The sequence below is a fragment of the Osmerus eperlanus genome, chromosome 23 (assembly GCF_963692335.1).
Source record: "Osmerus eperlanus chromosome 23, fOsmEpe2.1, whole genome shotgun sequence".
Lineage (NCBI taxonomy): Eukaryota > Metazoa > Chordata > Actinopteri > Osmeriformes > Osmeridae > Osmerus > Osmerus eperlanus.
In genome coordinates this window covers 1,581,120-1,591,380 of record NC_085040.1, presented here as the reverse complement: position 1 = coordinate 1,591,380, position 10,261 = coordinate 1,581,120, and the positions used below count along the sequence as shown (strand labels likewise).

Genomic DNA, 10,261 nt, shown 5'->3' with positions numbered 1-10,261 from the left:
GTGTGTCTCACCTCGTTGATGGTGTAGCTGTCCTCCTCTTCCTCCTCCTCCTCCGGCCCAATGATCTGGGCCTTCCCTCCCTTCACAAACAAGCCAGCACACACACACACACACACACAGACCAGAACAGCAAGAATGTTAGTGAGTGGGTTTGGATGTATCGGGATGTCTGTGTGTGTGTGTGTGTGTGTGTGTGAGTGTATGCCAGAGTGAGTGAGTGTTAGCATGAGTGTGTGTGTGTGTGTGTATGTATGTGTTTGTGAGAGAGAGTCAAGTGTGTGTGTATGTGTGTGAGAACGAGTATCAGAGTGTGTGTGTGTGTGTGTGAGTGTCAGAGTGTGTGTGTGTGAGAGAGAGTGTCAAGTGTGTGTGTATGTGTGTGAGAAAGAAAGTGCCAGAGTGTGTGTATATGTGTCTGAGAAAGAGTGTCAAGAGTGTGTGTGTGTGTGTGTGTGTCTCACCGAGTCAGAGAGCATGTGTGTGTCTGAGGCCTGTCTCCTGTGTAAGGGGGTCCTGAAGGAGGAGGAGGAGGGGGAGGAGTGGGGGCTCTCATATGCCTGGGGGAGGAGGGGGGTGGGGGGGTGAGGGATGGGTTGAAAAGGAGATACACACACGTACACGCACACACGTTCGCACACACACACACTCGCTTTTTCAAATGTGTCCACTTTAGCCATGCCCAGATCCCCTCTGGATCTCTCAAATACACACACACACACACACACACACACTGTCTTAAGGAACGGCCCCTCTCACCTCAAAGTCTCCTTCACTTGAGTCCACCGACAACCGACCTGCCAAGACAACAACAATCTGTTTTAGACATTTCTGCAACACAACCAAAGACCACTGACACACAGATCCAGATCCGCACTAAGACAGACCAGAGACAGGACATCTTATATATCTGACACAAACCTTCGCCTGCTATCAAGTAGTTGGTCACAGCTTCCGATCTCGTCCCGTCCTGGAGAGAGAGAGGATGTAAGTCAGACACACTGCACCATGTGACCGTGCGTTAAGGCACACTACACAACAAGGACGAAGTCCGTCAGCATGGAAACGGGACACCTCACCAGGTCTTGCTGGATCTTGACGCGGACCTGCTGGGCCCGCCTCTTGGCACTTTCGATTCGCTCCTCCAGCGAGGGGGAGGGGTTCCGTGACAGCTCCTCCATCAGGTCCTAAGGGGATTGGTCAGAGTGGGAATGTCAGCGGGTGCTGGTTTTCTGGCGATGGGTCAAGCTGACTCGCATATGTAGATCATAGAAGAGACCCATCTGTTCTGTGTGTGTGAGAGTGTGTGTGTGAAAGAGAGCGTGTGTGTGTGTGTGAGAGTGTGTGTGTGTGTGAGAGTGTGTGTGTGTACCTGCAGCTCAGCCTCTCCCTGCTGCAGCATGTTCCTGAGGATCTGAGTGGCGTGTTTCTGCACTTCAGGGTCCTGAGAGAGAGAGAGAGATGGGAAGAGAGAGAGAGAGAGAGAGAGAGTGAGATGGGAAGAGAGAGAGAGAGAGAGAGAGAGAGAGAGAGAGAGAGAGAGAGAGAGAGAGAGAGAGAGAGAGAGAGAGAGAGAGAGAGAGAGAGAGAGAGAGCGTTCAGTAATTCGAGTGTGCTGGAACCCGTCCGACACGAAGCCACGTGTGTGAATGGGAAGGTCCTGACCTGGAGGGGTTTAGGACCGGTGATCCTCTGGGAGGGGGTGCTGGTCAGACCGGGGGGCAGGGGCGGGGGCGGCGGGGGGCGGGGCCTCGCCCCCCAGAGACGTCCTCTGGTTGGGCAGGAGGTCGCTGGGGAGGGGCTCCAGGGGCAGGGCAGCGGCCGAAGGGGGGCGGGCCTTGGAGGGTGAGGGCAACGTACGTTCCAGCTGGAGATGGAGGACGGAAAGGAAGAACTTTTCATTTCATGTCGTTTTCTGCAAATACTTTGCTCTAATATTTGGCCCAAGGGATCACTTCACTCCTTCAGCGCACCTCAGATCTTCATCATCCTCATCACTGTAACTGTAATACTCGGAAGAGAGCCCTACTTACACTTGATGAGCTTCACTACTTCCTGGTGTGACATCGAGGACACCAGGGAGCCGTTAACCTGAGGGGGAGAGAGAGAAAGAGAGACATAGGGAGAGAGAGAGAAATAGGGAGAGAGACATAGGGAGAGAGAGAGAGAGAGACATAGGAAGAGACAGAGAGAGAGAGAGACAGAGAGACATTAGTTATAGTGATAACAGTCATTCAGCCTGTCCTACAGTGGAATGAGCTGAATTTTCATTTTCATCCTCCTGAAGACTATTAAATAACCTTGATGATTCTGTCTCCCTCCTGGACTCCAGCCTTGACCGCTGCTCCACCTGCACGGACCCACAGCACAAACAAAGATATGAGTGTTGTGTGTGTGCTCTGTGTGCTCTGTGTGCGTGCTCTGTTTGTGTACGTGTGTATGTGTGTGTGTGTGTATCCTGACCTGGTCGGACGTTCTGGACCAGCTTGATCCTCTCACCACACACCGTGAAGCCGAAGCCCAGCTGGTCCTTCTGAACGACCACGCATCTCTGAACCAGCCCTGGACCTGGGGGGGAGAGAGAGAGATAGATAGATAGAGAGAGAGATGGGAAGAGAGAGAGAGAGAGATGGGAAGAGAGAGAGAGTGAGATGGGATGAGAGAGAGAGAGTGAGTGAGTGAGTGAGATGGGAAGAGAGAGAGAGAGATGGGAAGAGAGAGTGAGATGGGATGAGAGAGAGAGAGTGAGTGAGATGGGAAGAGAGAGAGAGAAACCATGAAGGTAAGCTGGCGTCAGTAAACATTAAACCCCACTGATCCCAGCGTTAAGCGGCCACCTACCTGAGCTCTCAGTGGGAACCTCTACAGCCGGCTCCCTCTGCTGGCCAGCAGAGGTCTTGCGCTCTGAGTCTCCTATCGTCAGGCTGCTCAGCCTGGGGGGGGGGGGGTGGGGGGGTGGAGAAAATTAAGAAATGAATTAAAAAAGTTAAGGAGAAGGGTGAGACGGATGACCCGGGAAAGGAAGCAGGGATGAAAGGAGGAGGTGTGAAGACCAGGCGATGGGGGAGAAGGGGAGAGGAGACACAGAACTGTGGGGCCACAGAGGGGAGAGAGGGATGAGAGAGAGGTAGAGAGACTGCAGAGAGGAGGACGTAGGAAAGAGAGAGAGACTAGATATGCACAAGACACATGCAGAGTTACAGAGACTGCAGGAGGCAGGAGAGGAGGAACGACATACATAGGAAACAGGCAGAGAGAGATAGGGAGAGAGAGAGAGGGAGAGAGAAGGAGAGAGAAAAGGAGAGAGAGAGAGAGAGAGAGAGAGAGAGAGAGAGAGAGAGAGAGAGAGAGAGAGAGAGAGAGAGAGAGAGAGAGAGAGAGGGGGCTAGAGCACATGAAGTACACTGGCAGCACAGGCTCATGTCGTCGTTTGTGTGGCTTTCAGTTCTCAGGACGGGCACAGTCAGAACACTCACCAAGCAGCGAAAGGGCTGATAGGGAAGCGTGCCAGAGAAAAGAGAAGAACAACATGAATACAGAGGGTGGGAAAGGCCAAGGCAGAAAGAGAGAAGTTAAGAATATAAATATGACTGCGCCTTAAGGAGAGCATACTTGTGGTTAGCATAGGGAAATACGCAGTACTGTTCAAATATGACTTTATTGTTGGTACTGTCTGTACTTTTCCCACCAAATAAGCTTCTTTTCTACCGAGTACTGTTTTCCTGGATATTTGTTATTCTGTAACTGACCACCATAGTTTGAGAGCACTAAGTAGATAGTTGTGTGCTGAGGGGAATGGAGTATACAAGCTCAAGCATGCAAGTACCCGTTTGAAAGGTCAATTAATTGTATGGTCATTGTACATTGGCACGTTGTAATGTTGCCTAATGTCTGCCTTGCTGTCACATGGCAAGCGCTGGGGGGTGTTAGGTACACAAATCAAGCATGCACTTTAAAGATGAAGTGTCGGGATACAAAGAGGATTTCCTCTGTCGCTTCCTGACTGTCCCTTCAACTCCGAGTCTTACACACCTGTCTCCACTTGACAATTGCCCTCCCTTCGTTTTCCTCTCCATATCAGTCAGTTATCTTTGTCCTTTTCTGTTTCCCTGCTCCGTAGTAGCCAAATCGGTATCTTTCTAAGGCTTTTGTTCAAACCCCTCTGTGCTCTAAAATCGTAGTTAACATCAGCTGCATCTCCAGTGCCTACCTGTCCAGTGTCGAGGTCGGTTGGCGGAGACTCATGGTCGCTGCTCGAGACAGTCCTGGGAGTCGATCTCGTGAAGTAGGACTATCTATCCGTCACAAAGCCACCATGTCTTATCCTCTTGTTCTTCAAGTTTCGATGCCAGTTCTCCACAGCGCCCAAACGTCTGACCAGAGCGTCAGCTTTTGGGGAGGTTATTGTGTCCGGTAAGATCTGTAGAAACCATCCTCATTTTCCCATTCGAATAGTTTCTTCTTCGTGTCTGTGTGCGGTAGTAGCCTACCGCATCTGTTCGCACGCGCGAAAGGTAAACTAAGTGCGTGGTATCCCAAGGACAGTCTGTCCTTACTCGGGTGCTTGCACAAAGTTTAAGACCAGTGTTTGATATTTACGAATTGAGGCTTGATATAGTGTCTCGGGTTCGATAAAAATGGGAGGAAGGAGAGTAGCCAAGCTGTCATCAATAATGTATTGAGGCCGAGTTACTGGGACTTGATGTCAACAAGCTTTGTATTATTCGTTTAAACGCCTTAAAGTGCACTGATATAGCATAACGAATGCATGTAGACTTACTTCATGCAGATAACACTGATTTTCTGTACCCAAGCCAACTTAAATCAGTAGTGTTTAGCCAGCCTGTACCGAGAAACCTTCAGCTTATTTAACAGTGCACACCAGTAAGCAAGCTAGACTAACCAACCACTCCACTGTCCGGCTTTATCCCCTGTAAATTGGTTTTCTTCCGCTGGGACCTAATTTTAGACACAGCAGGTTCCTTGACAGGGCAAGTTCAGTAGTGTTGGATCAACAACAGTAGCTAATGCATGATCATGAATCCCTTATATCCCGATCTGGGTTCCCTTTGTCAGGCACACAGCTATCGACGTCCTGTGGTCCTACTCTCAACGGTCTCACACTACAACCATGCACTCTACAGTAGTAAAACGAGTAGGATGCCAGGTTAACTGATTGGCCGACAAACGGGTTGACGTTAGTTGGAGTTTGATATGTTCAACATTTCGCTAGCCGTGTACAGTGCTTTCCGCAAGAACTTGTCCTTCGCGTTCAAGTATGCGGTTTAGCATTTGTGGCTAGGCGATGCTGCCTGGTCTTAGTGGGCATAGTTCAAGCTAACAAATGTCTAGCGATTGCAAGCAGTGCTGCTTCCAATATATATTACATTTGAACTTGCTTGTCCAGATAAACTCACATTTCTGTGATTTGCATCAAAAAGTGAATGCGGCTATAACCATGTAATTCCAACAGAGGCCAAAGGCGATCCTCGGCATCGCGTGACTATTGCGAGTCGCCACAAACGTTGTCTCGTGGGCTGTGACATCCAAGACGGTGACCAATTGGTTAGCCGTAGCAGCCGAGCAAAACAAAATTTGATCACATTGGTTTGCTTCCAATGTATCCTCTGGAATTGACAAGAAGTCCAGTGTCGCTACAGTGCATCATACAATACCATATCCCACATCGATTGTTACCTAGCGAGCAGCTTTTAGTCAAATTCTGCGTGGCTAGCGTTATAGCTAGCAAGGTACAAGCGACGCCTCTTCTGCACCAGTCCTGTGCAAACAATTCACTTCAAATGATTACACGAGTGCATTCCATACGGTTAGATTCCACCGTCCCGAGTCACCCAAATACTTTGTTTGGATCCGAGGTAGCAATAGCATCGCCCCATATTCCAGCAACAGCGAATATATCACTAAAATTGTGTTGCTATCCAGCTGGTCGGATTTTGCTGGCTAGCTCCTCACTGTTGTCATACAAAACACTGGGAATGACCTAGTGAGAGCGTGAAGGAACTGTGGTGCCCTCAGCTGGTTATTTTACCGCACTGCAGATGATTCCGCATCTCTTTAAAACAGGTCAGTTTTCATAAACCATTCTATTATGATGGGGAAGTATCATTATGTAAGGATGAAATGTTGTCAAATTGATTTAATACAACATTTTTAAATGTTTGGCAAAGCTGTTAATCATAAACAGTGCACACATAGTTGATTAAACATCCTGAGTCATCCCAAGGACTGAACTATTCGTTTAAAATACCTACTGTAAATGCAAGGGGGCGTGACGACCATGACGACCTGTGTGGGAGAAAAAGGATTCAACAGTTATATCCAAATTTGGTCAACACCGGGCGTGGGGATGTGAGAATATTTCAAGCATAGATGATGAAAGTTGCCGCGAGCAGTGTTCTTAAAAACGCACTGTCGAAAAGATTGCGGAGGAGAAGTCAAAATAATGAGAGTAGAATATAGGTAAGAGGAAAATATCTTCTTCCCTTGCGAACCATGTTCCGTAGATTACACATAGTGTTCTTCTATCTTCCTCTTGTTAGGCTGTATTTAGAAAGTAGGCTCAGAATGTAGCAGTTTCAGGTGTTGAATAGTTTGGATGTCAAGAGTTTAGAGCTCGGGGTAGTGGCGCTATCCGTTATTATGCTTTTCTTACGAGTTTATTTTATTTTATCCTACTGACATTTTACATATTGTAGGCCTATTTCTTTTCTTGTACCATCTAGCAGTGTTTTCATCAAGTCTGGTTCTTGTGAAAAAAGTTTCGTGGTCAACTAGAATGTTCGTCATATCAAACCATAACCATAAAGTAGGGTATACCACACCCCATATTCTGCACAAGGGTGAAACCACATCCTTCCAACCCTTTAACCGACTCGGTTTCCGCTGCCCTTGGTTTCATCTCGCTCTTTTGAGCTCCTACCAGCATCAAAGTACAAAGACCTGTCAACTAATAAACCATTGCATGCGTCTTTGCCCAGTGCTCACACAAATAAACATCACCATAGAAGATGTACTACTAAGACTTCATGGATTCAGGGATTGATGAAAATGGCGATTCATGATGGTGATTACATGTAGTTTTGATGTGCATGTTGAGCATTTACGATGTGAAATTGCGAGATACTCTACATGTATTTTCTTGCAATGGAACCTGTGTTTGGGCTTGAACGGCTTCCTGCGTTAATGCAACTTCCTGTCAAACCTGGGTTATGCTCTCACACCCCAGAGGAAATGGCTCTGAGCTCTGACTAATTCCCCCCTCTAACTTACTGTAATATAGCCTAATGCTCTGAGATAATGGAAGAGAACCGAGTTGATGTTCATGAAGAACAGAAGGTCATACATTTTTATATGCAAACAAAAAATCAAGATAACAAATACTTGGCTACATCCGTGGCTTGTTATTGTAAACTCATGTGGCCAGTTAATTCAAGGTTTAATGTGATAGGAATGCGAGTCACAGACATTCCTTAGTGCTTTAAGTCTCGTCCAAAAATGGAGGAAACTGACCTAACATGCATAACAGTAGAGACGAGTGAAAAAACATATATCGGAAATAATCTCTAATATCAAAAACAAGTCGGCAGACTTATTTAGTTTACACAGTGCAGTACCACACCAATAGAATTTCGGATTTCAATAACCTCTTGACATCGTTAGGGACGCACCGTACGCCCCTAAACCCACGCCTTTGAATCTAACTTGCCGAAAAAACGTTTTTCGAAGAGAAAGTAGACCCAGTCAAGCGTGACAACACCAGAGGGCGCAAGAGTCAACAATTAAAGTATTTCTCCCTGGTGGTTGGGTTGTTTGAGGGACTTTCCGTCTTTCTGTCAACGTTCCCAGGCCTCTCACGGGTCGAAGCCACAAGAGCTAAAGCAGCTTTCACATCATTAGAGATCTGTCTCTGTCGTAAACGCACATTCGACTGTAACTTACTGTACTGTCAGAATACTATATGAAGTTCTTCTACTAAGCACTCTGGGTTAATTAGTGTAGTCTGAACAGACCTACACTTAATGGAGTCTGATATTAAAATCTTATTCATAGGTGGTGAATAAAATGTAAATTTGATGGTAATTATGAAGGGCAAAATGGCCTCATATCAATATTTGCTGGCATGAACAAATTGTATATTATAATCTTCAATATGAGTAACTGCAAGTGCATATAAGCCTACAATAAAGCGAAATATAAAATCTCTTTTAATTCTCAAGCTGCGTCGACGGATGTAGCTGTGGGAAAGGATGTATGTGAAAGTACGGCCACCGGTCTTCGTTTCAGTTTTGTTTTGAGTCACTAGTGATTTCTTGTAACCTACTTCCCTTTCCTTCAACAGAGTTACAGCGTCTAGGACAGCACAACCCTAGACACACTCCGCACCTGCGCCATTGAACTCTGTTGGGACTACAAGTCCCAGAGAATACAAATCCCAAAACTCCTAGCCCTTGACTGTGGTCAACCATCAACCCTAGACACCCCTCTCACCAAGTCACCTGCGCCATTGAACTCTGTTGGGACTACAAGTCCCAGAGACTACAAATCCCACACTCCTAGCCCTTGACTGTGAATAGAGCTCTCCCATCATGCCGCTGGTGCTGCTGCCCTCCTCCCAGCTGCTGCTGGTCCGCGTGGCCGCCCTGGTCTTCTCCTGCGTGTCCTTCAGTGTCTCTGCCCACGGAGCCATGCTCCCCCACGGCGGCATGGCCGACTGGTGCATCTTCTGCTGGGCCTTTAGCTTCGCCGGCACCCTGCTGGTTCTCCTGGTGGAGCAGTTTGGCCTCCAGGCTCGCGCCCCAGTCTCCTGGACCAACTTCCCCATCACCCTAGCCTGCTACGCGGCCTTGCTCTGCCTCTCCGCCTCCGTCATCTACCCCCTCTACTTCCTCCAGGACGGGAGCTGGCGCGGGGAGCCGCGCGACTGCCGCATCGCCGCCACCGTCTTCTCCTGCCTGGCGACCGTGGCCTACCTGGGCGAGGTGAGCCTGGCGCGGGCGCGGCCCGGCGAGGTGGCGGCCTACATGGCCACGGCCCCGGGCCTCCTCAAGGTGTGCCAGACGTCCGTGGCGTGCCTGATCTTCATCCTGGTCAGCGAGCCCGTGGCTTACGACGGCCACGCCGCCCTCAAGTGGTGCATGGCGGTCTACTGCATCTGCTTCATCCTGTCCGCCGCCGTGGTGGTGCTCTGCGTCGGCGAGTGCACCGGCTGCCTCCCGTTCCCCTTCGCCAAATTCCTGTCCGCCTACGGCCTGCTGGCGGTGGTCATGTACCTGACGGCCACCATCATCTGGCCCGTCTTTCAGTTCGACAAGCGTTACCGTGGCGGCGGCCGCCAGCAGCCTCGGCTGGTTGCCGTGGCGGTGCTCACCGCCCTCAACTTCCTGCTGTACCTGGCGGACCTGGCCTACTCTGCTAGGCTGGTGTTTGTCAGTGTGTGATGGAGGGAGGAAGAACAAGGGATGATGATGGGGAGGGCGGTTGGGGTAGGTAAACATTTAACCCTCGTGCTGCCTTCGGGTCACATGACCCAAAGGTTCATAACAAACCATTGTTGTGTTTACCCAATTTTACCCAATACAAAAACAAATAAAAATAATTTTCTTTTAACCATCGCAATGTGGGGGGTCTGAGACAGCCCGACAGTTAAAAGAAAATGCTTCACTTTGTTTTTGTATGAGGTAAATTTGTCGCAATACGACGGTGGGTCACAATGACTGATGGGTCAGAATGACCCGAAGATAACACAAGGGTTAAGAGAGGACGGGTGTATGATGTACTATGATCGAGCATGAGGAAGGAATAGAACAGTGTTATTACTTCTAAGTTTTGACATCTCAGGATGACCTGGAGGGGGATGGGAGGTCAAAGACAGCTACTGACTGAAGGTCAGCAAGACCAAAGTTGAACCTTTCAATCATGTTACATAAATCTTGAACATTATGTTTTAGTCATCTTTTGAAAAATCTTAAGGAATGTATTAAGTTTACCTTCGGATAGGCTGTGTGTGTTTGAGTGCATTAAACTGTTTTTCTGTCCTTTGTATTAAATAGTGCATGTTTCTCTCAATGTCTTTCATTTATATATAGACAGACATTCATATTGATATAAGTATTTGTCTCACCATGTGCAGTACTTTAGGAGGACACTAGGCCAGCAACATGTGAATAGTATTTGGTTTTTGAAAGAGGTTTCCACAGACACATGCTTAACTCAACATTATTAAGCTTAAACGTTTTTTTAAATT

At 48.1% G+C, this 10,261-nt stretch overlaps 2 protein-coding genes across 3 annotated transcripts in view; one reads left to right on the top strand and one right to left on the bottom strand.

Moving 5' to 3' along the window:
- arhgef11 (Rho guanine nucleotide exchange factor (GEF) 11) overlaps window positions 1-4,323 on the bottom strand; it is an 18,733-nt gene extending 14,410 nt beyond the window's left edge. Inside the window, 15 exon segments of the mRNA XM_062449092.1 lie at window positions 12-80; window positions 462-557; window positions 757-794; window positions 919-967; window positions 1,077-1,184; window positions 1,370-1,441; window positions 1,663-1,740; window positions 1,742-1,828; window positions 1,830-1,864; window positions 2,031-2,088; window positions 2,298-2,347; window positions 2,461-2,565; window positions 2,839-2,930; window positions 3,474-3,488; window positions 4,208-4,323. Of these exon segments, the coding sequence (XP_062305076.1) occupies window positions 12-80; window positions 462-557; window positions 757-794; window positions 919-967; window positions 1,077-1,184; window positions 1,370-1,441; window positions 1,663-1,740; window positions 1,742-1,828; window positions 1,830-1,864; window positions 2,031-2,088; window positions 2,298-2,347; window positions 2,461-2,565; window positions 2,839-2,930; window positions 3,474-3,488; window positions 4,208-4,242 (987 nt within the window). The 5' untranslated portion in view covers window positions 4,243-4,323.
- Window positions 4,278-10,198, top strand: LOC134009599 (myeloid-associated differentiation marker homolog). 2 transcript variants are annotated; one of them, XM_062449151.1, is made up of 2 exons: window positions 4,278-4,410; window positions 8,357-10,198. In XM_062449151.1, the coding sequence occupies exon 2, from the start codon at window positions 8,604-8,606 to the stop codon at window positions 9,453-9,455; it is 852 nt and encodes a 283-aa protein (XP_062305135.1). In that variant the 5' UTR covers window positions 4,278-4,410; window positions 8,357-8,603; the 3' UTR covers window positions 9,456-10,198. The 2 variants fall into 2 exon arrangements, with proteins under 2 accessions (XP_062305135.1, XP_062305134.1); XM_062449150.1 differs by lacking the exon at window positions 4,278-4,410 and adding an exon at window positions 6,359-6,477.
- The last annotated feature ends 63 nt before the right edge of the window (window positions 10,199-10,261 follow it).